Here is a 26,050-nt window from a genome sequence, read left to right as displayed (position 1 = left end):
CACGCAAAGTATCATCAGCAGTTTGTTCACAGTGGTGGAGTTATAATGCAGATCTTTGGTCCGGCTCCCAAGAAAAAGATCCTGGTTCAGACCCAGACCAGAGTCTGCCTGTTGAGGACCACTTCTCTCATCCATACACTAAAGCATCTCCCTGTTGACACTCTTACATCCAAAACCCCAAACAGAAAGGAATGTCTTATACAGTATCCCTTTTCCATACAAGCACACATTGCCTTCAAAGTCAAGAGATGGTCTGTCTTGTGTTATGATGACCGTAAGAGCACATTGGTGACAACATAAGAAGCTTTTCTATATCCAGCAGCCTACCATGACCGTTTTTGTTTGGCCCGTTGATTTCCGACCCATCGCCTTTGCTGGAAATCAGCGTATCCCCGTCAGATCGTCGGATGACTGATGGATTCCAATAACGCGAGACCTTGGCATTCACTTGCTAAATTAAACATAACTTCCTGACACTGTGGTGTCTTAAATAAATACCATCTGATCCATGAACCCCTATTAGAAGGGTGGACCCAAATGAGAACATTAAATATTTATTGTTCCGGGTCCTGACATTGAAAGGTCTGTATGATATCTCCCCCGAGCCACACAAGTGGACAACATACATCGCTCAGGCCTAACGTTAACATCCCGTGGGATTATTTGCATTGCAATTCTAAAACCAAATAAATGCCAATACCTGCTTTAAAAAAATATTACATTCATAAATGCTCATCATTAATAACAAAATAAAAACCCAGAAAATGAAAAGGCTTCTTGCAAGCCTGCTTAAGTCATCTGATTTGCAACGTGTGCATCCATGGGTCCATTCGTGTCCAAACTGTCCCCTTGTCCTGTCCCCGGGGGATAATCAGCATACCTCTTCTTCCTCCCGCCCCCCAGCTGAACATCAATGTGGCGCCAGAACCCAAAGCTGCCTTTAAGTCCTCCTGATCGATAGCCCTTACTCTTCCATGCACATCAGCACATAAAATCACACACTCATGTTTACGTTGGATTGTTTCACTGTGTGACATTTTTAAGTGCAATGTCACATAACTTGATAGAGCCGTTGTGTATCACCGCTCCCTTGCGGTTTCTCTTTTCCTCTATTCATGGCCCCTTGAAGCTACAAACATGTATCAGCTATTTTAACAGTGGGCAATAACAGTTGCTGTAGTGTGTATTTTATTATACAATACGTTCGCCAGAGTATGCTACTTAACAATGTATCATGAATGTCTTTTATGCTGACAGGCTATGAAATGGGTACAACAAAACTGTAAGTGTGAGTTTTTTTTCTATTATGTTCCAGGTAAAACTTGGAGAAATCAGGATAGAACTATAACCTTGATCAAAACATCTATTCCATGAATAGTGTTGTTGTAGAGTTGTTTTTGCTATTTGCGTGTGACAATCAAAGTATGTTTTTGTCTCGTAAAATGTTGTATTTATTTATTTCATCCAGAATACTGAAAAACAAAAAAATTATACGTTCTTTTGAGCCAAAACACTGATCAAGAAACACAAGAAAAAAAAAAAACTTTGTCCAAGTCACAATGCAATAATGAAGTTGATTAGGACACAGAAGGACATGCAGGGTTTTTTTCCCACCACAAAAAAAAAAAATTCGATAGACACCAAAATCAGTGTAACCACTGCAATTGTGGAGAGTCTCAATACAAAATTGACCCCCCAATAAATAAATAGATGTCAGTTTCTGTTGCATATATTGTTCTTGGACATTAACGCAAGGAATCAATTAAGTATAAAAGCACATTATCCTAACATCATTGATCAGAAAGTTCTTCCTTCCCTCTAAAAGAATAATATAATACGAAAATCATTGGACAAGAAACAGATACATTGGAAGCTTTCAAGAGGAAATTCCACATTTCAAGCATCACTGAAAAACTCATCCTTGTATTAACTGTTTGAGAAAGTAATCCATACGTGGATTCCTTTCCGCTAATCCCTTGCTGTGCTACAACGTTTCCTGTAATTCCGACATCTGGGAGAAAAACCACACTGCTGAAGAGGCTTCAACAGGATTTTTTTTGGCTACGCACCAACAGAAGAAACGAGGAATGAGAAGATTCCAACCCCCCGTGTAGCCTAGTTAGTAGCTACTATGAATGAACGTTCATGGGCATTCGTTTCATTTGACATAAACTCGGAGCTTAGTTGTAGAATCAAATCGGTGTGGACAGAACAAATGTCATATAAATCACATGTATGAGTCTCATTTTGCCCATAGGCTCCCTCTGTAAATATTAAATGCAATTAATTATAAAGCTACTATTGTGTCTGTCTACAAACTGACAGTGGTAAACATGTTCAGTGTTGGTTTGTGTAGCATAATTTCTAAAAGCATTGTACACATTCAGCATTAGCATACTAGCACTATTAGAAGACAGCCACGTCGGCCCACTGGTAGTGGTGCCTTGACTTATGTATGATTGCCCTGTCGTTTCACGTTATATCTCTTTTATGATTTGTTTTGCTCTGTTCCTAACTAACAATTAAGAAGCCTACCGCTGAATTTCCAGATCATGAATTATTATTATAGCATAGTGTTGCTTCCTTCTTGACATCCTTCATGCTGTTCTCCCACCAACCAAACATCAGCTATTGCTGCTATTTCGGTAAACGTAGGCTTTTCTACACCAGCCTTTTTCCGCTGTCCATCAAACATACCCGTCGCAGTGAGCCTAATGCCCACGAGAGCCGTCTTGCCTCGACGCTCCGACTCTGTGCTACAGCTTGGTTGGTGGAGACAAGACAAGAGGGTATTCATTGGATCCCCAAGGAGACAATGCCGACATGTACACATGCATGCGTGTTGTGTGCCCGGTGTTGAACAATAACTAATTCTTCCCTAAATCTGCAAGAACATCCTCCCGCTGTGCTTGCCGAGCTTGTATTTTTGCACCTCAGACTTCACACTGTTCCCCAGCTGAGTTCACCTAAGTTTGAAAGAGCCAAATCTGCAGAAAAGTCAAAAGACTTCTTTATCGATTCTCGGATTGTCCAAGGAGGGATGGATCAATCACAACAGGACATTTGAAGATACTTGAAAGTTGCTCTACTTCACACCCCAGGAGTGTCTTTGTTCCTGACCACAGACTTGTGGCTTGTACTTACTAAATTTTAAAGTAAAAAAGAAGGTTTTCATATCACGGCTGGAATAATAACTATATAATGGATATATGGGGTCCCTGTTCAAATGCCGTTTTTGTGTTATAAAATTAATGAGAGAAAGACAAATCCATTCAAAACTTTTTCCATCAATAATGTTGCAGGGAACCTGTAAAGCTCAACTAGGAAAAAAAAGTGGTTTGGATAATGGATGGATGAAATCTTCTCAAGAGCGGAAGTAAAAAAAAAAAGATATTGTTGGACAAGTGTGCACACCCTCTTAAAACTGGGGATGGTTTGTTCAGAATTTACTCATGTCATTCAAATTCTTGTTAAATATAAGACAGCACACATCTTCCACCATTTAAAGTGCCTCTGATTGGAAGGCAAGGCAGTTTCATTTATATAGCACATATCATACTCAATCCTAATGTGCTTCACACAATCAAAATAACCAAAATACTAAAAGCATTTTCAAATAAATAGCTAACATTCAAAGGCAGGGCAGAGAGAACAAAAGTAGCTTACCACGAATTATTTTTTTAAGTGCATAGACAACAGCATTTACAAGCAAAGGTTTTACAGACATTTGAAAGCAAAGTAAAGAAATAAAACCTCTCGATTTGCTGAAAAGAACAGTGACGTGTATGCCCAGAAGTTTGTGATCAGAGCCGCTGTTCATTTGGAGCAAAAATATCTGAGAAATGTTGTTTCCTGTTGAAGAAGGGTGACAAAAGCTTTGACAATCAAAAAGGTCAGTCGGCACTAATTAAGATGGCCCGCATTAAAAGAAGCCTACATTAAAAAAAAAAAAGACGCTTCTTCAAATACCACGTATTACCGAGAATGCCAAAGACAGCAAGATAATGAATTGTGATGCTTCTTAAGGTTAGCCATTCTATCTTCATCATGCTTGTTTTTTTTTTTGTTTTGTTTTATTACCGGCATGGTCAAACGCAAAGCCGAACTGGAAAGACCCTGTCAGACTTCTTTCTCACACTTAATTAGTTTCAAAACGACGTGTTTCACCTCTCACATATAAGGGCTGCTAAAAAATACAACTCTTTAGTCCTGAAGGGGCTCTCTCGTCTTTTGTTGAATGTATTAGCATGCTGAAATTTACATGAAGGCTCTAAAGAAATCAATAGCAATCGACCCATCGCACAGCACATCGCAACAGCCTTACACTTTTGTCCATTTCATACGTTAACAAAACAATACAGTCTTGTCTAGTATTGCAGCACGAACTAGACAATGATGATGTGTAAGGCTAGTTGAGTTCCTTATCTGCAATCTGCCTTTCTTGTTGTTGACCCTCATTTGCTGAGATGGGTGAAATTATAGCCAGGGGCAAGCGCAAGATGACGAACTATTTTTTTCCACCAAGAACCTCTCATGTCAGGATTTTCTGTTTTGTACACTACTGTTGAGAACAAAGTGAATCTAATCTCACTGCAATAGCACTGCGGTAAGACTCGCAGTCGCCCACATAGCATTATCGCAGTTCTGCTTTGAAATAAATGGCAAAGTCACAATGACTCTCTCTGGCAGCTGACAAAGGAAAGACGCTCTGACATGTAACGTGTTGTCTAGAGTAATTTGTCTTGAGTGTGTATCTTCTGAAATAGACCCTCTCATTTGATTTTGAGAATAACCCTAACCCCAACCCCTAACCCCAATCAACCATTTTTCTTTATACATTTTCTCCATAATACCATAGTTATTTTTATGTCTAGTTGCAATTGACATACATTTCAATAGTAACAGTAAGTTACGTTGCATAACGTTTTTGAAATAGCAATGAGCAAATTTCAAAAAATGATGTGAACTACAGTTTGACAATACAGTATTCAACAACAGTACAGAATGGCAACATTTCAAAGTCAAAGTAAAAAAAAGTCAGTCTGCTTTATTGTCAATTTCTTCACATGCCAAGACACAAAGAAATCGAAATTACGTTCCCACTGTCCCACGGTGACAAGACATAGTACACAATATACATACAAGTAAACAACACAAAAAATAAAAACAAGAAGGCACAAACAATGAATAAATAAGAGTGATGAATAAATAATAAATAAACAAATAACAATAAATAAGAGGAGCAAAAATGGAGCAAGTGTGCATACAGCAGACAGTCAGAATATAGCGCAAAAGTACAGGACGCTACGCAGAAGGGGGGAGAGAGTTCAGGATCCTAACAGCCTGGAGTATGAAGCTGTTGGTGAGTCTGGTGGTGCGGGAGCGCAGGCTCCTGTACCTCTTCCCAGAGGGCAGAAGATCAAACAAAGAGTGAGCGGGGTGACTCACATCACTCACAATCGCGGTCGCCTTGCGGGTGAGACGGGAGGTGTAAATGTCCTTCAGGGAGGGGAGTGAAGCACCAACAATCTTACCAGCCGTGTTCACTATGCGCTGCAGGGCCAAATTTGCTCACACATTCATCACAACTACTTCACTTGCTAATGAGCCAGCTTTGGATATGAAACATGCTTCACGGTTCCCATGTGCCCATAAATAATAAGTCAACTGCTGTAATTGTAATTATACACATACGTATATAAGTACGTGTATACACTACTGTTCAAAAGTTCGGGGTCACTTAGAATTGTCCTTCTTTTGAAAATAAAATCTCAATTTTTTCAACGAGGTTACCATTAAACTAATCAGGAATACACTCTATACATTGTTAATGTGGTAAATGACTATTCTAGCAGCAAACATCTGTTTTTAATGCAATGTCTATATAGGTTGTATAAAGGCCCATTTCCAGCAAGCATTCCTCCAGTGTTCTAATGGTCCATTGTGTTTGCTAATTGTGTTAGAAGGCTAGTGGATGATTAGAAAACCCTTGAAAACCCTGCAATTATATTAGTTTTCATGGAAAACACTAAATTGCCTGGGTGACCCCAAACCTTTGAAAGGTACTGTCAATATAAAAAAATAATTAGGATGTGATATATCTGTTGTTCATCTGTGAACATAATCAGATCTGTGCTAAATTTCAGATTCAATGCTCTTGTTTTTATGGGTTCAACCTAATTATTCCTTTGCCACAGGCTTCAAGTGTAACCGAGTAATGAGCAGAGACCCTCAGCTCTGTAAACAGTGGAGCCTATGTGTGGAGCAACATGGAATTGATATCATGGGATCTGGGATGCCTAGTTACCATGGTGATGCTATTCATAAAATGCTGCATCTCCAGATACTTTTTTTTTGGGGTGCTTTTTGAAATTCACAAAAAAGCTCCAATTTATTGCTTACACCCATACTTTTTTCAATAACGGTCAAATGTGATAAAATAACCTGAGTGCTTGGAGTTCGGAATCTATTAAGGAAGAGGTGAGAAAAAAAAGTTTTCGTTGCTTTCGCTGAATTGTGTATCATAGAAGAAGAATGTGAGTGGATTACCTGCTCTCCTCTGGGCTCTTTTATGACTTTCATCACTGAACATAGCAATAAAACGATGTAATCTATGAGGTAAGGAGCAGCAGAGCGTCATTGTTTGTTTTTTTATCTAAAAGAGAGAAATCCCTTCTGAGATGACTATAGATAACCTTCAAAAGCACCTTTTAACGCACCACCAAAATTTCTCATGCACGACCAAGGTTGCTATAGTTAATGAAAATTGACAAAATAACTAAAACTGAAAAAAAACATTTTGTAATGAAAACAAATAATACGATACTTTAAAAAAAAAAAAAGATCAACTACATTTCATGTACATAAAAAGCACATTTGGGATTCATTTTACATGTATTTATATCAGGAGTACTAGACAGCTGTATAGAACAAGGAACGTGTAACATGCATATTTAATAAGCTTTTTATTTCATCTTGTACTTGACAAATACTCCATGCGTAAACTAAAACTAATAGTAAAACTAATAAAAACGAAAAATGAAGCATCAAAAATAAAAAATAAATTAAATGAACAAACCTGCTGTAAAAGGAAATTAAAACTAACTAAATTTAAAAAAAAAAGCACAGCCAATATTGAATAAAATGTAACTAACTCCGCTGGTGCTCGAAATCCACTTCGTTGTGAAAATTAGAGTGATTGTGAATGTTTTTTCCAAATACTATATGTCCTGGGATTGACATCAACTACTTGAAGATGTACACCACTTCTTGCATGAAAAGGTTCCAGGTCACCTGCCAATTTAATGAGGAAAAAGAGTGGTTTAGAAAATGGATAGCTGAATGGAGCTTTAGTGTGTCAGATGATGTGTTTACAGAAGAGCTACATTTGCGTCTGTCATGATAGATTACAAAATTGCAAAGCTTCCTCAGAAAATTGCCAACATAAGCCAGCTGTGACGTCTCCAATTACGGGACGAATGGATGGCTGTCGCAGGCCTTAGGGCAGCAAAGCAATCCGTCACCTCTCTCAATTAATAGCAATGCCGTTGTGGTTACAAAAACAAAAAAGAACCAGATTTTTTGTTTTTTACAAGCACAAAACAACACATCCAAAAGCGTGCATCCATCATGCAGAGGGCAGCACGTCAAATTGAAATCTGACATTTAGAGCCTCCACACCTTCACTCACTGGTTCACATATGAACTATAGCAAGTGACAAATTGTTTCCATCAGCCCTGTCCCTGGCGGAGGCCTCTGATCATGCCACATTTTGCTGAAATGTCACACTTGGTCTTCTTTTGTATTCAATCAGAGAGGACACATGAGGCTTTGTTAACTGCTACTAAACTGTAAAATGAATCGTGTGGCATACATAGTAGTTGCCACTCTGGAAATCTTACTATGTTGAAACTAGCCATCAACGAGCAAGTGTTATTTGATTTATCATTCCATCTTTTTTAACCCCAAAGAATCCGCACCAGGATTCGTTTCCGTGTATTCACACCTGCACAAAAGGTCCGGACCAGCGATACAATCGAACCCTGGTCCGTTTAAAGGGGACCAAACAGTCAGGTCTGAAACTCACCCTTATTATTGTCTTTAGTTATCCAACTATTCATTTGCTGAACTATTTACATTTGCATCTCGTGACTTCATCCTCACAAGCGTCACGGGCATATCATACTGAATAGCCAAGACTGAAATGTGTGTTTGAGTTGTTCGGTTACCCTGTCGTTTTTCATCTTTTCCATTACTGGTACCCTATTGTGTCAACTGAGAGTTTGGGATGACTTGAAAACAGTGTTTATGCACGCTGCTTTTTTTTTTTAATAAATGAAGTCGTCGCGCCAGCAACAATTAGCAAATAATCAAAGCAGCAGCTGTCTTGTTGCATTTGCAGAAAACGGCAGAGGCGCCAAGTAAAATTCATTTATCTCTCTGCGTGTCTGTGGGAGGGGAGGCAGTTTCACTCGACAAAGCGTCCTCCATTAATTTGGTTTCATAGCATGGTGTCAAATTAACAAACCAATCTGTATTTCATTTAATGAGATGGACAAGTATTTTGTTTGTGGATAGTCTACAATGCTGTAATGGAAATCATCAGAAACCCTACCAGTTTTTGGTGGTAGTTTTCAGGGGCCTGGAACAAACTAATGACATTTAAATGTATTTATTTATTTATTTATTTATTTACTTACTTACTTACTTACTTATTATTTAATCAGCATGTATAAGCAAAAAGAAGTAAATTTAGAAGCTTAGTCAAAAATTAAACGCAAATCAAGGTGAAAAAATACATTACTTTTTTTGTTAGAATTTTTGAAGGGGGCGTGAACTCCACGTTTCCTGGTTGGAAGGAACACCTGCTGAAAACCAAACCTTTAAAGACGGACTTCAACTTTATTGGGTAAGATTCATGTCAATCAAGCATAAAGGCGGGGGAAATCCTGCAACCAGGAAGTAAATTAAAAGAAAGCCCTGCGAATATAATGTAATGCCGGAGGAATAAAACATAAATATGCTCCTGACGGTCGGTGTGTGGATGCTTGTTGTCGTGGGTCTGTGGCCACGCACCATAGCTCTCGACAATGGCCTGGCGAGGACCCCCACGATGGGTTGGCTGCACTGGGAGAGGTTCATGTGTAACACCGACTGCGAGGCGGACCCGGATAACTGCATTAGGTAAGACCCATGAAAACAAGGGCCCGCCCGAACCGTCGCGATAAACAAGTATATCGGGAGATGAATCTCGTCTGATGGAGAAGTGGTTTCAAATCCCAACTAAAGCGTAAACAAATTTCACTTACGTATCTAAATCGTCCAAATAGTGATTATTGAGCATTTTAGATTCAGCTTAATAACTCAAAGACATAAAATGACCGTGCATATCGAAATCGTTCAAATAGTGATTATTGCGCATTCTAAATTCAGCTTAATAGTTACTCGAAGACATACAATGAGCAAAGTGGGTCTGTTTTAGACATGACGTTTTGTAATGTTCTAATTTGTCAAAACACCATGAAACTCATTGCAAATGATTTTATGTACATTTGTCATTCTATTATTAGGATGTTCTAACAAATATGCCTGTAAATATTCTAAAGATGTGCATAAACATTTTCTAAACATTCTTTTTAGTGAAACTTAGTAGCTTTTAATCTACAAATTATAATTATTATAATTAGTATTCTAAATGTCATTTCAAGTTTTAAAGTTGGGGTTTATTTGAATTAATAGCCTTTATTTTGGCTTTATTGTAATTAATAACCCTTATTTTGGACTTCATTGTATTTAATGTAAAATAGTAAGGCTAAAAAACAAAAACATTGCAACCAATTTTAAACAAATATTTATTCACACAGGGAATCCACTTTATAGTCTCCTTCAGGGGTTAAAAAAAGACCAATGAAATATAAACGATAAATAAGAGTGAGAAGTTCAAGAAAACAAAAATTAAAACGTCAAATTTCCCTCTAACCCTTATAGCCCTAAAGGCACCTAGCAATCATTGTGAAAAAGTGTTTCCGCCCGGTTTCAAACCGGGGACCTTTCGCGTGTGAGGCGAACGTGATAACCACTACACTACGGAAACTGTTCTATGAAAGGGTTAGTTTTACCTTATTAATACTATAACCACTACACTACAGAAACGCAAAAAAGTGTTTCCTTTTCCCCGTTTGCCGCTAATCGTTATAGCTGGCCATAAAGGCACTCAGCAATCATTGAAAAAAAAACTGTTTCCGCCCGGTCTCGAACCGGGGACCTTTCGCGTGTGAGGCGAACGTGATAACCACTACACTACGGAAACTTGTACTTTGGCGAGCTCAGGCTCCGTATGGGCCCGGTCATTTTGCCCCATACTACGGCGAACGTGATAACCACGACACTACGGAAACTGCTACTATCATTGCTAAAATGTCTTATGACCGCAAAGGGCAGAAGATTCCGGACGTTTCTGTGAAATTGTAATTATCACGTTCGATTTACATAAATGTTCTAGATTTCTTCACTATTTTACTTTGTGAAAAATGGGCCTGTTAAATCTTGAATCTTAAGTTGCGCACAAAACTACAGTATAATATTCTGTTGCATGAACGGCAGCAGGTGGATACATAGGTTAAAGCTGTCATCTAGCGGATGACGAAGGTATTGTTGTGTTTTTATTTATTATTATTATGTCGCACAGAAAAATAATTACATACCCTATCCTGCCATGTTTATATTGTAATCATTATAGCTTTAAACGTAACCTGCAGTTGTCATAAATTGAAAAGTATGTTTCCGCCCGGTCTCGAACCGGGGACCTTTCGCGTGTTAGGCGAACGTGATAACCACTACACTACGGAAACTGCTAAACGTCTGCCATGCCTATATAGAATAGACTCTATTGAATAGAGGAACTAGTTTGTTGAGTAGTGATTATTCCGTTCTAATCACATAAATGTTCAATATCCCTTCACAATTTTACTTTGTGTGAAATGGGCTTGTTTAGTTTCACACAAAAATACAGTACACCATTCTGTTGTATGAACGGCAGAAGGTGGTTACATAGGTTAAAGCTCCCATCTAGTGGAAGACGAAGGTATTGTTGTGTTTTTGTTTATTATTATTATTATTATGTCGCACAGAAAAATAATGACATACCCTATCCTGCCATGTTTATATTGTAATCATTATAGATTTAAAGGTAACCTGCAGTAGTCATAAAGTGAAAAGCATGTTTCCGCCCGGTCTCGAACCGGGGACCTTTCGCGTGTTAGGCGAACGTGATAACCACTACACTACGGAAACTGTTGAAATGCTCGAAGAAATTATATGTACAAGTTAAAACAATGGAAATTCCGGATTCGAAGATTTCCTTAGTTGTAGATTTCCTCCCAGATCCGGCATGGCTATAGTTTGGCACTCCTAACAATCTCAGGATCTTTCGGTTCCTTGGAGAAAGAAAATAAAAGAGAGTTACAGCGGCAGTAGCAGGCTGCAGCCAGCAGCCTAATAGTCCATGGTTCAGGTACAACCATTCCATTACAGTTGTACAAAAACCGTGACTGATTGTGAACAAAATGTATGTATACATAATATAACAATAGGTGTAATCCAAAATATTGCAACTAAAATAGTAATATTTTCAGGCGATGGTTAGGATAGCCTTGTCCCTGTGCACAGGAATTTTGGTGACATTTTTATTTACGCTTTTTTTAACCTTACAACGTGAACAGATTAGAATATCTGTGGCATTTTCCTAGTGAACGTCTGTACATGCAAATGGCAGACGTCATAGCAACAGAGGGCTGGAGAGAGGCTGGCTACCAGTATGTCTGCATTGACGACTGCTGGATGGGTCAGAGTCGAGACGCTGGGGGCCGGCTGCAAGCGGACCCCCGCAGGTTCCCGGGAGGCATCAAGAAACTGGCTGACTATGTGAGTGAGACAGTGCTTTATATACTACATAAGTGTAGGTAGGTTTCAGTATGGTTGCATTTGATCGTTTAGGACTGTTTTTGGACATTTAGGCTTGATTCTTGATTCAACACTGCCCTTTTCTTGAGACTGTCTGAAAGTACAAGCTCTGGTTCCAGGTGCACTCCAAGGGTCTGAAGTTGGGCATTTACGCAGATGTCGGCACAACCACCTGCGCTGGATACCCTGGCAGTTTGGGCCACTATGACACGGACGCCCAGACCTTCGCTGAGTGGGAAGTTGACCTGCTCAAGTTTGATGGCTGTTCCATGGACGCTACTTTGCTTGAGGAAGGCGAGCATGTCCATTGTGTGATCAGTCAGGCTACAATTTGAGAGCATTGTTTTCTCCAGCTTTGTAATTTGCGGTGGCCAAATTAGAAACCGGAGCAGAAATGGCATTTATTTCTCTGTGCCCTAATTCCCTTAGTTGTCTGACCTGATGACGCTTTGAGCCTCGTACGGGTCAGAACGCCCCCCATCCCGCGATGGAGTGAAGGCGCTTTAACACATCACTTGTTTTTCTTCAGGGTACATAAACATGTCCAAAGCGCTAAACGGAACGGGAAGACCCATCCTATATTCCTGTGAGTGGCCTTTCTATGAGTGGCCTTTCCAAAAGGTAACACCTGATCCCTAACGTTTTAATTCTGAATCCCCCAGATATGGGTCAAGTTGTAGCCTTTTTGTGACCCCCCCTCCCTCTTTCAGCCAAATTACAACACTATTGCAGAAACATGCAACCAGTGGCGCAACTTCGCAGATGTCTATGATTCGTGGAGCAGCATCAAGTCCATTTTGGATTGGACTGCTACCCACCAGGACGTCATCGTCCCCTCAGCTGGTCCCGGGGGCTGGAATGACCCAGATATGGTACGAATGTCTTTAATTTAAGCCTACGATTGAGCTCCTGAGAAGTGCATGCTCTATGGTTTCTAGCTGGTGATTGGAAACTTCGGTTTGAGTCGGGACCAGCAGGAGTCTCAGATGGCACTGTGGGCCATTATGGCTGCCCCGCTGCTCATGTCTAACGACCTGAGGTCCATCTGTCGGCACACTAAGGAGCTGCTGCAGAACCGCCACATCATCGGCATTAGCCAGGACGAGCTGGGCAAGCAGGGACACTGCACAGCCAAGGTTGGTCTTTTATAGGGGTGCAACATTCCAGATAACCCACGGAACGGTCCGTACATCAGTTTTTGCGCCACGGTTTCTGGTACGGTTTTGGGACACCTTTTTGTGCATACAGAAAACACTTTTCGCCATCAAAATATTGATTTAATTTACTTTTTGGGACCATTTTTTAAATCTGGGATTCATTTAAGTTAATAATGATGACTCGTTAGTGAACGGGAAGTTACATCTTTTTACTTTATTGCATGTTTGTGGAAGTCATATGAACTGAAAACAGAACAAATCACTTCAGGAAGTGATCCGTTCACTCGCATTCACTGAAAAGATTCGTTCTTTTGAACGAATCGTTCACTCTCGACCCAACACTACACCCAGTTAAAACAGGCTGCGCATGAGCGAGTCCCGGTCCAAGAATAGCAGCGATTGGACATAACCTGGCGGAGAAGGGCTTTTTACCAGCTCAGACAGGCACATACACGATGGCTTGTAAATGCATCCGTGTAAAATAAAGTACCAAAATCTCACAGTACATTAGGGTGTGTGTTGTCCAGTGTGGAGTGCACTGAATGGGTCGATATTTTGCCGTGTACTGTTGCACACCTAGTCCTTTAACACCACACAATGGAATTAATGGGATTGTGTGTTCAACAGGTGGACCGTTTTGAGGTGTGGGAAAGGCCACTGTCCAATGGCCGACTTGCCATAGCAGCACTCAACACACTGGAGATAGGAGGCCCACGCAAGTTCTCCTTACAAGCGGCTCCCGGCTGGAAGAGGTGCAACCCGCTTTGTAACGTCAGCCAGATTCTGCCCCGGTATGAGGAGATGGGGCTTCAAATTGGACACCAGGTCTCCGTTAACCCTGCAGGTACCGCCCTGCTTGTCATCACACCCATCAGCAGAAAAAAGCAGGACAAAAGACTCCTTAGGATGCAATGGTCAGAAAACCCAACACTTCTCTAGATCATGACAATTTTGTTTTCTCAATTACAATCTGATGGTATGGATTGAGAGCTTCCATTTTAGGCCATCAACGTTTCACTTGATGCAACTCGCAGCCCTAGTACAAGCACGGTGAAAATGAATGAGAAAAGGTATGGTAAATTTGAACACATTTATTGAAAATTGTGACGACTTGACCCAGAAGAGTGGCCCACAGCTTAGAACTGGATGACCTGGCCCTGTTGAGAGAACACAAGCATGTCAGGAGGGTTAAACCACAACATTAACAACAAATGCATGTTTCTTTGAGCTGCTCTCACAATGTCAATAGTAGGCAGCTATGTAGCTGCAAGGCAGAACAATAAAAAACAAATGTTGACATGCGCAAGTCCTTCTACCAGTTAACCTTGTTTTGACCTTTGGAAAGTGAGGCACGAAAAATACAGTATTCTTGATTTACACTCCTTTTGTTAACCAGAGTAATAATTCCACTTTTTCCTAATCGCCTTTACGTCAACTCTGGAGCTTTTGTGCTTATGTCATTGTGCAAAAGGCAACCTGACTACCCACTTGAAATTATGCTGACTTGTATGGCATCATTATAGCGCAAACATCTGTTCTTAACAAGAGTAAAAAATCAGAGTAGAAGGCCATCTCCAAATGCCCACTCCACAGTCGCCAAAATGTACATCATCTGCACGTGGAGATCTTCCAAGTTCCTTTTCAAATGTACTTTGCAATTGTCAATCTCCTGAATGGACTCCAGCGAGTCTGTCCACAATGTAGCTTACCTTTCTCTTCTTGTCACCGCCCAACTCAAAGTGCTTGCATCTCTTTATGGCCAGCATCCTCTTGGAACGGCAGTTGGCCTCCATGCACTCGAGCCTCAGCACAATTTTTTTTGTTGTCTTCGCCTGGAAACAAGGTGATAATAGCACGCATGGGCTCACATGCACCTTAGCAATCAGGATGACTGAACAACATACCTTTTTACGGAAAATCGGCTTGGTCTGACCACCGTAGCCGCTCTGCTTCCTGTCATATCTTCTCTTTCCTGCAGGAAATCCGTTCATTAGTTGTGGTCAAATTGAGCCATTCAGTTTGTTGTGCCAATATAGCATCCTGTTCTGTTGCATTTAAAGGTTCATCCTTTCAGCATGTAATGATCACCACTTTGTCATTGCATACTGTCTTTGCTACTCCATCCAAAGTTTTTCAACACAAAGATCGGAAAATATCTAACATAAGTGATTGCAGTGACACGGGTAAACAAATGCATTATAAAAGTCGATCTACAAAAGGTTTACACTTTAATCTCTGTCATGTTTACTTTGCAAACTTTGAATCTATCTATAACAGAATCAGAATTTATAATATGACCGCCACTTTGTCATTGCATATTGTCTTTGCCACTCTATCCAAAGTTTATGAGGTATGATATGAGGAAAAGCTATCGGAATTGGATCACTTCATGCGTGTAGTGTCTACCATGTCCAAAGTACACACCCAACATGACACTTACCCTGAGCATAGAGGGAATCCTTGCCCTTCTTGTACTGGGTAACCTTGTGTGGTTGGTGCTTCTTGCACTTCTTGCAGTAGGTCCTGCGGGTCTTCGGGACGTTCACCTGATGACAGCGCGACATCGTTTTAATGTATAGACACGTACTGAATAAACAGATTAATCTTTTAAAAAGCTTACAGTTTGTACATACGGAATAATCCGATTAATCTTTCAAAAACGTATAACTAGTATGATTTTGGACGTCTTTTTCAAGACCGCACATAGCGCCATAGTATTAGCGCATGCTATACCGTTGAAACCAAAATAATTGGAAACAAATAAAATACATGCATTGTTTGTGACGAGTATTTTTTCCAGCCAATTTAAAAAGGACACGTCCAACATTCGAAAGGCCGGCTAAGCATGAAAAGCCTTGCTGCTCAAAAATGTAGCATCGTCAGAGGTCGGTTTTGGTCCGAAAACTCAACATACGTAGCAAATAGCGGGCTCGTTGCGCCTACAGATCCATGACACATTTATATGAACAACCAAACGGTGCCGATGTCGTATTTAACTGTGAGATTAACGTGGATTCTTCTAAGTGTATCAGTGTAGTAGTTTCCTACCATGTTTGCGTCCCAATGCAGAGCAAAAGAGGAAGTACGGAACCGGAAGCACTACATTTAGTGCTGCTCTTACACTGCCCCCTAACGACCAAAATCTACAAGGAGGACCAAGCGCACAAACCACACGATAATACTAAACTCTATTTTAACTTCTTGGATGTTAAATAACATCTTGAACTGAAACATGTCAAAGATAATTAATTGAAATATGCATAGAAAAAAACCGTTTTATTCTTTTACGATCTTTTTAATGGCTTTCTAAATTGCAATTATTTCAGTAAACAACGTCTAGTATAAACCACGCAGGAATGTTAACGTGTGTTAATGTTTAGCCCGTCTTTCACTTGACACCCAAAATGAGCAGCAAGAGCGAAAGAGAGGGAGGAGAAATGGGAAGTGTGAGTTCCTCTGTAAGTGTTCTTTTTTTCTCGCATCACATACGACATACATTTTCTATTGAAGAAGCAGGGTAAAGCTTCACGACACCACTTTTCAACTTGAACTCCGCTACTTGATGCCTGGGTATGTCACATGCCTTTTTTTTAATTCAACTCAATTCAATATATCTGTCTACTGTATTTGTCTGTTACCCTGTGTATTGCGACTATGACAATTTCATTTTCCTCATGGCATGAATAAAAATCCATCAATTTATCTTATTCCAGCTGGGGACACAAGTCAATTACAACTGACAAACTTTCACAGAAGTCGTTATACCATTAGTAAAACAAAAACAAATAAAGGGCAATGGCAACTACACAATGAAAATAAGAAAAAAAAAGTTATATATGAGTACAATGCACAATTCTTAAAAGTTAAATTGTTGCTACAATACACATATTAATAGAATACATTGTATACATGTTAATATTTATCATCACTTAGTATTCTTTTTAAATCTTGACTATACTGTATGCTCGTGTAAAAGTGAAGAAATAATACAAGACTAGAGCTGAGGTGGGCAAGCAATGGCCCGTGTGCCATACAGTCAATCAGTTCTATTAGCCGGGACTTTGAGGCCATGTGGCATCTCACGCTGTAAGAGAAGAGCACCAGATATACGCCAATGGGGGAGTTTTTCAGTGGATAGCCAAAGATAGTGTATAGTGAACTGCAAATAAACAGGGCACACACTTGTTTCAGGGTTGCATCAAAACGTTTTTAGCAAGTCAGAATGGCCATGGAGAGAAAAACTGAAAATAGCTAGAGCCGTACAGTTAGGGGGAAAATGTCCGCAAGCAGGTGTTGCATAGTGTGCATGGAGTGTTAAAAGCTGTCATAGTCAATTCTATGATAAGGCCAATTGTGTTAGATTAGATCCGTGTTGAAGGCAAACCAGTTGACAAAGAGTATCGCTGCTCTGCAAGCATGACGCAACTTCCCCCTCAGTCTGTCTGCATTTTTGGAGTCACTGTGAGTCAACTGCCGTTCATCTTCGTAAAAAAATAACAGACGTGATGTGTTTTTGGTGCTTTACTTCATTAGTGTTCTCAGACTTATTTTCCCTTACATGGCATATCCCCCTCCAGACACACACACACATAAGCCTAATTCCAACCAAATATAACAAACATGACTACTATAGGATTCGTTTTTCAAGAAAAGAAAAGTCAGAATGTTACAATACCAAATTTTGAGTTTTAGAGGAATAGAAGTAGCAGAATACAGCTGTATTTTTCAAGAAAATAATAATATCACAAAAATGGCCATATATTTCCAAGATAAAGTTAAAAAATAATGTGAATGTCAACATCATTTAGCAAGGGAAAAAGTCATACATTAGCATCTTCTCAAATCACATCTGTTGTGTATGAATAAAAATGTATCGTGTTGCATTTATATTACAAAAAGATGCTTTTAGTTGAAATTTTCATTGAAATGTTATTGAAAACAATAGAGGGATTTCTAATTTACATGATGCGACCTCACAATCATCAGAGTTTTTAACTGGCCGAGAGCTAGCATTTGTGGACTTAACTTCATGACTTGACCATTCTTTTTTTTTTTTTTTACTACCTTGGTACACAGCGTGACTACTTTTTGCCATATAGCACTGACACTGTACAGTACTGTATCATCAGAAAGACAAAAGGTAGCTTTATGAAAATGAGCATGAATGACAAAGTGTTGCTAATCTTGCCTGATAATCACGCAAATGAAGAGCGTTGCCCCGTGACTTGTGGGAGACTGACCACACAGATGAGCGACACAAGGAAGTAGTCACAATGACTGCACAATAAAAAGCCCAAGTATCTGAATAACTGCTACACCAAACATGCACAACAAATTACAGCAGCCACCTTCAATGACCTTACAACGTTGTTGCTCACTCGTTACAGGTTAACCAGGGTGTGAACCATGGGTGACAGCATTTTGGAAGACATTTTCATCAAGCGTTCACAACAGAGGAGGAAAACATCGCCGCTGAACTACAAGGAAAGGTGGTTCATCCTTACGCGGGACAAACTCTCCTACTACGACTACGACGCCGACAAAGGGGTAAGTGTGGAGAAAAAAAAGTGTGCGTGAGTTGACAACTGTGTGATATTAGTGATATTATAAAGTTAACATCTGGCACTTTACTAGTCATGGCAGAATTCACCAAGTGAGAACGTAGAGAACCTGAGCCGGGTTTAGCAATTCCTACAAGCCAATCACAAATTACAAATTTTACTTTATTACTTGACTGTTTTGAAGTACCGTTTTTTTCCATGTATAATGCGCAAAATTTAACAAATTTATTGTCCTAAAATCTGGGGTGCGCATTATACATGGGTACAATTTTTTTAAAATTTTGTTTTTTTTTTTTTGTGAAGAAAATCATGGTACAACAATTTTTGAAGAAAATCTTGTCACGGATGGTTCTTTACAACGTCACTTTCCTCTCCTTTCATTTTAACCTAACTGATCGCGGTGGTGCCTTTCTGGGCAGTCGGAGAAATCAACGCCAACAAAAAAAATACATCCAGCCTAGTTAAGAAATCACCAGAAAGATCACCATGACAATTGTGAATAATAAATAAATAATTATTATATATATTATATATATTATTATTATAATAATAAATAATTGTGATAAATAACTGGAACATCACTCAAATATTGGTGATCCCGTTGAGAGTCTCACATATTTCTTCGCTATCGAGTTTGCTACTGCATGCGCAGTGATACTGACCGGCAGAATAACATCCGGTTGTTCCCAAAGATGATCTTTTTTCTGAAATAATTTTATGTTTACGGACTTAAGTAACCCGGCCGGGTCATACCAAAGACTATAAAAATGGGACCCATTGCCTCCCTGCTTGGCACTCAGCATTAAGGGTTTGAATTGGGGGGTTAGATCACCAAATGATTCCCGAGCGCGGCGGCGCTGCTGCTCACTGCTCCCCTCTCCCCCAGGGGATGGATCAAAATCACACGGGGATGGGTCAAATGCAGAGGACAAATTTCACCACACCCAGACGCGTGTGTGACGATCATTGGGACTTTGAAAAAAAAAAAAAAAAATTTAAAAAAAAGAAAAAAGTCAAAATTTGGGTGCGTATTATACATGGGTACAGGCTTTTTCCCAGCATCAACATGCCATTTTTAGGGTGCGTATTATACATGGGGGCGCATTATACATGGAAAAAAACGGTAATTCAAGGATTTATTGATATTAATCATCCGTGATTTCCATTTACTGTGCCCTGGGAAATTTTCAGGCTTTGGATGGTTTTGTATCCTCTTTTTTACTTTTGTCATTTAAATATAGCTAGATTTACATTATTTTTAGAGCAGGTTTGTTCACTTTTATTTTAGGGAAAATATCCATCCATCCATCCATTTTCTGAACCGCTTCGTCCCCACGGGGGTCGCGGGTGTGCTGGAGCCTATCCCAGCGTCATCGGGCAGTAGGCGGGGGACACCCTGAACCGGTTGCCAGCCAATCGCAGGGCACACAGAGACAAACAACCATTTGCACTCGCACTCACACCTAGGGACAATTTGGAATCTTCAATCGGCCTACCAAGCACGTTTTTGGGATGTGGGAGGAAACCGGAGTGCCCGGAGAAAACTCACGCGGGCCCGGGGAGAACATGCAAACTCCGCACAGGGAGGGCCGGAGGTGGAATCGAACCCGCACCCGCCTAACCGTGAGGCGGACGTGCTACCCAGTGCGCCGCCGAGCCGCCCTTAGGGAAAATACTTTGTTTTAATTCGTTTTATTATTAGTTTTAGTTTTGTATTCATGGCATATTAGCTAAGTCAAATATGTAAAAGAAATCACTAAGTATTGTCGAATAAAGTAATATAAAATACAATTCCTAAATGAATGTTCAACCTTCTTCTGTATGGTCGTGCAGTAATATGAAAATAAATGTTGACATGAACCCGAAAGCTCATGTATGATTAAGTGACAATTCGAAAAAGATGAAACTAATAGAGATTTTTGCAAAATGCCATTTCAGTGAGTATTGTTCTTTAAAAGCACTTGTTTTTTGTTGTTGTACTTTTAATTTGTCCGCCAAGACTTGTACATTTAATATTACTTGCTCACCAACTGCCAGATACTTTCAGACTTTTAATTATAAGTAATATTCTACAAGGTGACTAACTCCTCTCAAAGTTTTTTTTTTTTTACTAAACAGGTCCAGAATCCACACTAAGTAAATTTGCGTGTAAATTCAAACAGTATAATTATTATGTAATTATTGTGCATGTTTTTTGACATTTCTGTTTGGTGGTATGAGATTTTGCAAATACTTGCTTTGGCTCGAGTAAGGTTTGGAAACACCACTTTGGTACATGATTAATGTTTCAATTTACTTATTAAACAAATCATTGTTGTACTTTTCCCGTCTGTTGCCCAGAAGCGGAAAGGCCTGAGGGGCTCGGTGGACCTGGAGAAGATCAAGTGTGTAGAAACGGTACAGACGGAGCCCAACAGCCCGCAGGAGCGCATGTATGCATTCCAGGTAGCATTCATTGATTTTACCATGTTGGATGACAGTTGTCAGGGTTACAGATAGCCCGCCCATTTAGTATTGAATATTGTGCAATTAGTGCAAGAAGTGCAAGTAGCAGACCAGATGTGGGGGCTTTTGTGGTGGTTGCAGGTGTATCCTTCCAGACTCACCACACAGGAAGCAAGAGCGTGAGGCACTGGTGAAACACAAAATTAAAACTAATAGTGTGGTTGTTTTTCTAGGTCATTTACGATGAGGGGCCACTGTACATCTTCGCAAAGACAGAGGAAGTTCGGGCTCAGTGGATAAAGAAGCTGAAAGAATGTTAGCATGCAAACAGATATCACCACTATCGTCATTTCATGGAGGAAGTGAGTGTGCGCTCATGCAAATGCCGTGTGTGTGTTTTTGTGTAGTGGTGCAGAGCAACAAGGACTTGATGCAAAAGTATCACCCGTGCTTTTGGATCGATGGTATGTGGCTGTGCTGCCAGCAGGAAGTTAAGCAGGCGATGGGATGCAAGGTTCTGGATAGCAAGAATGGTGAGAATGAGCCACACTCCATTTCTGAAAGATGGCACGACTGCAGGCAGTCCTATCAATTTCAAATGCCAAATATTTGACACAGAATGAGTCAATTTTACAGAAAATTGAGACACTATCAAAATTGTTTCACCATGTAGTATATATAGTACATTTTGTGACATGTCTTGTGTGCAATGAGATTTTTCAAATCTACATTCTGAGACTAATTGGGTTAAGAAAGGTTAGGAAATGCTGCTCTACTGAACATCTTCTTCCCAATAGGCTTTATGTGTCGAAGGGGAACCCGCAAACCTCTGCCCCCAACTCCTTCGGAGGTAAACACACATTTACGGATTCTTTGTAAAAATGTGTTGAATGTCACTCACTAAAGCAGTGTTGGGCTATACTTAGCCCAGGAGGTCACATTCAAATCAGGTTTGTCACTCTTGTTTGCCTAATTTTGCTCACTAGCCAACCAAAACAATTTTGTCTTTGAGTTTTTTTTTTGTTTTTTTTTTCCGTTTGACAGCCGTAACAGCACGTCATTGTTTTTTAAGGACAAGCCCGTCCGACGGTTACCTCCGCAACTACCAGAGGCCAAAGAGCCCTGTTCGGGGATGAGGGCCATAGCTCAGTACAACCACCCAGCCATGATGCCCCATGACCTGGAGCTGAAGAAGGACGAGGAGTACACCATCCTGGACATGTCTGACCCCAACTGGTGGCAAGCCAGAGACAAATACGGGTGGGTGAGACTATCCTCAAAGGCTGGCTGCCTTATTAATAAATGTGTCTTTTTTTTGTAGAAATGAGGGTTACATACCCAGTAACTATGTGGTGGAAGCTGGACACGGCTTAGACAGATATGAGTGAGTATCAACATGAATGCGCTTTGACAGAATTCATCATTTAGTATTTTGCATGTTATGTAGTTGATCAAAAATTGGAGACAAACTACAGTTTCTTTCCTTTCAAAGTTGGTACTGCAAGAATACAAACCGCAGCCAGGCAGAGAAGCTACTGAAGACTGAGGTAAGTCTCATTAAAAAGCCAACAAGCGTTTAGCCCAGTGCTCATAATTTTTTTCATTTTGGTCAGATGTCAACATTATTATGTATTTATGTACACATTGTTTCACATATTTATATGGTGGCTAGTTAAGTTCATATCTTAAGAAGTGCAATCCTTGTTTACGTGATATTATTCAATGAAACATAAAAAGTGAAAAGTAAATCCACAGAATTGTTGCCAATATTATTGTAATCTGACATTTCTGTTTACACCACACTTAAATGTTAGAATTTTGTGTAGTTGCAGCAAATGTTCAAAAGCCTGCAAGCCAACGTGTATCCAATTACAGAAGAAATTAAAACTGTCTTTCACATTCATTATTCATTTATTAATTCAGTTCACTTTCATTATTTTAATATTTAAAAAAATTACATATAATGAATAATATTATTTATTGTAAAACTGATGATCGGGTCCTTGTTTTTGTAACGAAAAAAATATATACAACACCTAACAAACGTATGCTCATCGTTGTTCACAACATACTTTATTTGTATTGCCTCGCTTTTTTGACCTTTAGAACAAAGATGGGGGCTTCCTCGTGCGAGACTCCAGCAAGCCAGGGAAGTACACAGTGTCTCTGTTCAGTAAAGGAGGCGGGTGAGTTTCACTCCTGCACACTGTGGATAAAACACAAAAGAAGAAGTAGACAGTGGATGGGAGTCACATGCAAATTGTCGATGCATTTATCTCCCTGACACCGTCTGCTCTGTGGTTAATAATAATAATACTACTACTTAATCTCATGCACCATGTGATCATTTCCCTCTTCCCGTCCGCAGAGAGGCTGGTGGCAGCTGCAAACATTACAACATCTGCACCACCACACAGGGACAATTCTACTTAGCCGTGACGCACAACTTCAATACTATCCCGGCGCTCATCAACTACCATCAGCACAATGCCGCAGGTTCACTACATTAAGTTTCTAAATCTACAACTGATATCACACAAGCAAGCCTTTTTTTAAGATCCCATGCCACTACTTGGAAAAATATTCTTTGATTCCTTTTATCACGGTTGCAAGATCATTTTGTTTGGAAATGAGCACGATGCCCTTATTGTAGTTGTGAACATGATGGGTCTATCTTGAGATTGATTATATGTGATGCTGTCATATTGTCTCCGTCACTAGGCATGTTTTGCAGGCTGAAATATATTGTGTCCGACCGGGCACGGCCTCCCTCCACAGCAGGTCTTGGCTATGGTGAGTGGCATTGAGGAAACAGTAAAATGTTGCTTCTTAGCAAAATAGATAGCGTTATAGATAGCTATATATCTAGCTAGCTAGATGACGGACAGAGGACGAGAGAGACAGAAGACCGTAGGACGACTTTGCATGCGACACGAAAATATATAAAAGGAAGTCTAGATGATATATTTTATAATTGAAGTAACAGTAAAACACAACAAAGAAGACACAAATCTGGTTTGTGTTCCACAGGCATGTGGGAGATTGACCCCTCCTGCCTTACTTTCATTCGGGTCCTGGGTACTGGTCAGTTTGGCGTGGTGCAGTACGGAAAATGGAAGGGTCAGTACGATGTGGCCATCAAGATGATTAAAGCCGGGGCCATGTCAGAGGAAGACTTCATAGAGGAAGCCAAAGTCATGATGTAAGCGCAATTACTCAGCCACAAGCCCCCAACCATGCGGGACAGATGAAGTGGTATGCGTTGGATCACAAGCCTCCCCCCCCCCATTTCAAGCTAGGATGCTCCACCACGAGAACCTGGTGCAACTATACGGCGTGTGCACCAAGCAGAGCAGCATCTACATTGTCACAGAGTACCTCTCCAACGGCTGCCTGCTCACCTACCTCAGGGAGGGCCTCAGGCAGCAACCCACCTCCGTGCAGCTCCTGGAGATGTGCAAGGATGTGTCCGAGGGAATGGCTTACCTAGAGTCCAAGCAGTACATTCACAGGGATCTGGTAAGAGGGCGCAGACTAAAGCATCTGACTCGCTTCGGTGGACTCAGTCAAATGTTTATTCATTGTCGCTCCAGGCTGCCAGGAACTGCTTGGTGGATGGGAACGGAACAGTCAAAGTGGCAGACTTTGGCTTGTCAAGGTAGAATCATGCTAATTAAATTCAGGGCGATCAAAGCCGATCAAAGGGCCATAAAGTCAGTCATCTGACCGGCCTTTTTCTTCAGGTACGTTCTAGATGACGAGTACACAAGCTCTGCGGGTTCCAAATTCCCCGTCCGTTGGTCGCCTCCCGAAGTTCTCCTCTATTGCAGATTCAGCAGCAAGTCAGACATTTGGGCTTACGGTGAGTGATTGTATCATCTGAAAATCCACTTTACATCCCCTTTGCTGCTACGTGTTTGGGTTCATAAGTTGAGGTAATGGTGTCAATGTGTTTCCAGGGGTGCTGATGTGGGAGGTGTACACTTTGGGGAGGCTCCCGTACGACCGTTTGAACAACAATGAAATAGTGTCTCAAGTGTCCGGAGGCCTCCGACTGTACCGTCCTCAGATGGCATGCGAGAAGGTCTATAGTATCATGTCGTCGTGCTGGGTCGATGTAAGTACAAATCCCTATCGGAAATGTTGGATTTATAGAAATATGAGAGGCGACTCGTGGGTAGCATGTCTGCCTCACAGTTCAGGGGTTCTGGTTCAAATATTGACTTTGCAAGTTCTCCCCATGCTTTTGTGGTGTTTCTCTGGGTATTGTGGCTTCTTTCCACAATTCCAAATCATGTATGTTAGGTTCAATGAAGACTCAGAAGAATTGTTCGTCTATGTGCCTTGCGATTGGCTGGCAACCAGTCCAAGTAATTCTAATTCTAAATGTTACTTTTAATGTAATGTGAAATCACTGTTTTTTTTTCAATGTAGAATAGATAATGAAAATTACAATTGAAATAAATTAATTACAATTTGAATTCACTCATAAGGTTCTGGTGTTTTGTTCCGTTTAACAATTTATATTTTTTCATTTTGGAACGTATTTGTTTATTTATTCAATGTATACATAATTAAGATAGGAGTTTAACCCAAAAAAATTCTTCCCATTTTAGAGGGCTGACGAGAGACCCACGTTCCAGGAGCTGGTGTTCATTGTCCAGGATTTGCTGTATGAACTCCAGTAGATTACAACAACAGCAGACCAGAATATGAACTTTAAAATGTTCAGGATTTTGTGCTTTTGTCTTAATAAAAATAAATGAATGTTAAAGTGTAACAGTGCTTTCGAATGCATATCTAATTGCGCGAATAAAAACTCTCCAACTTTTTAATAAATAGTGTCTACTTTTACTGTGATTAATTTCTAGTTATTTCTTCTTCTTAATTATTATTATTATTATTATCATGGCAAAATGTGTGCG

General features: G+C 40.2%; 3 protein-coding genes and 4 non-coding genes across 7 annotated transcripts; 2 read left to right on the top strand and 5 right to left on the bottom strand.

Annotated features, from left to right (window-relative positions):
- The first annotated feature begins 8,948 nt into the window (after positions 1-8,948).
- gla (galactosidase, alpha) lies at positions 8,949-14,425 on the top strand. Its single transcript, XM_037261704.1, has 7 exons — positions 8,949-9,184; positions 11,749-11,923; positions 12,082-12,256; positions 12,492-12,583; positions 12,673-12,834; positions 12,901-13,098; positions 13,747-14,425. The coding sequence occupies exons 1-7, from the start codon at positions 9,021-9,023 to the stop codon at positions 14,056-14,058; spliced, it is 1,278 nt and encodes a 425-aa protein (XP_037117599.1). The 5' UTR covers positions 8,949-9,020; the 3' UTR covers positions 14,059-14,425.
- Positions 10,022-10,094, bottom strand: trnav-cac. The gene has a single exon. It is a non-coding gene; the product is annotated as a tRNA-Val (tRNA).
- trnav-cac lies at positions 10,238-10,310 on the bottom strand. The gene has a single exon. It is a non-coding gene; the product is annotated as a tRNA-Val (tRNA).
- On the bottom strand, positions 10,779-10,851 carry trnav-aac. The gene has a single exon. It is a non-coding gene; the product is annotated as a tRNA-Val (tRNA).
- trnav-aac lies at positions 11,221-11,293 on the bottom strand. Its single transcript has one exon. It is a non-coding gene; the product is annotated as a tRNA-Val (tRNA).
- On the bottom strand, positions 14,196-16,266 carry rpl36a (ribosomal protein L36A). The gene is made up of 5 exons (XM_037261705.1): positions 16,168-16,266; positions 15,560-15,665; positions 15,024-15,091; positions 14,829-14,951; positions 14,196-14,276 (listed from the first exon to the last, which is right to left on the bottom strand). The coding sequence occupies exons 1-5, from the start codon at positions 16,168-16,170 to the stop codon at positions 14,256-14,258; spliced, it is 321 nt and encodes a 106-aa protein (XP_037117600.1). The 5' UTR covers positions 16,171-16,266; the 3' UTR covers positions 14,196-14,255.
- Positions 16,267-16,437: 171 nt separating this feature from the next.
- Positions 16,438-25,964, top strand: btk (Bruton agammaglobulinemia tyrosine kinase). Its single transcript, XM_037261703.1, has 18 exons — positions 16,438-16,689; positions 18,507-18,666; positions 21,021-21,125; positions 21,359-21,440; positions 21,533-21,658; positions 21,923-21,975; positions 22,198-22,385; positions 22,447-22,509; positions 22,618-22,672; positions 23,232-23,311; positions 23,494-23,621; positions 23,847-23,918; positions 24,156-24,327; positions 24,425-24,644; positions 24,719-24,783; positions 24,869-24,987; positions 25,085-25,242; positions 25,742-25,964. The coding sequence occupies exons 2-18, from the start codon at positions 18,526-18,528 to the stop codon at positions 25,811-25,813; spliced, it is 1,899 nt and encodes a 632-aa protein (XP_037117598.1). The 5' UTR covers positions 16,438-16,689; positions 18,507-18,525; the 3' UTR covers positions 25,814-25,964.
- Positions 25,965-26,050: the final 86 nt, after the last annotated feature.

Source organism: Syngnathus acus, chromosome 10, assembly GCF_901709675.1.
Source record: "Syngnathus acus chromosome 10, fSynAcu1.2, whole genome shotgun sequence".
Taxonomy (NCBI): Eukaryota; Metazoa; Chordata; class Actinopteri; order Syngnathiformes; family Syngnathidae; genus Syngnathus; species Syngnathus acus.
The sequence above is the reverse complement of the archived record's forward strand: the minus strand, read 5'-3'. Positions and strand labels throughout refer to the sequence as shown.

Bases quoted from the DNA above. Each gene is read 5' to 3' on its own strand.
- rpl36a (XM_037261705.1), bottom strand. The intron at 14,952-15,023 runs GTATGTTGTTCA...CCTTGTTTCCAG, and splicing joins AGCCGATTTTCCGTAAAAAG to GCGAAGACAACAAAAAAAAT. The intron at 14,277-14,828 runs GTAAGCTACATT...TTCTCTCAACAG, and splicing joins GCGGTGACAAGAAGAGAAAG to GGCCAGGTCATCCAGTTCTA.
- gla (XM_037261704.1), top strand. From the start codon at position 9,021: ATGCTCCTGACGGTCGGTGTGTGGATGCTTGTTGTCGTGGGTCTGTGG. The intron at 12,835-12,900 runs GTACGAATGTCT...TATGGTTTCTAG, and splicing joins GCTGGAATGACCCAGATATG to CTGGTGATTGGAAACTTCGG. The intron at 13,099-13,746 runs GTTGGTCTTTTA...TGTGTTCAACAG, and splicing joins AGGGACACTGCACAGCCAAG to GTGGACCGTTTTGAGGTGTG.
- btk (XM_037261703.1), top strand. From the start codon at position 18,526: ATGGGTGACAGCATTTTGGAAGACATTTTCATCAAGCGTTCACAACAG. The intron at 22,673-23,231 runs GTAAGTCTCATT...TTTGACCTTTAG, and splicing joins AGAAGCTACTGAAGACTGAG to AACAAAGATGGGGGCTTCCT. The intron at 24,784-24,868 runs GTAGAATCATGC...CTTTTTCTTCAG, and splicing joins GCAGACTTTGGCTTGTCAAG to GTACGTTCTAGATGACGAGT.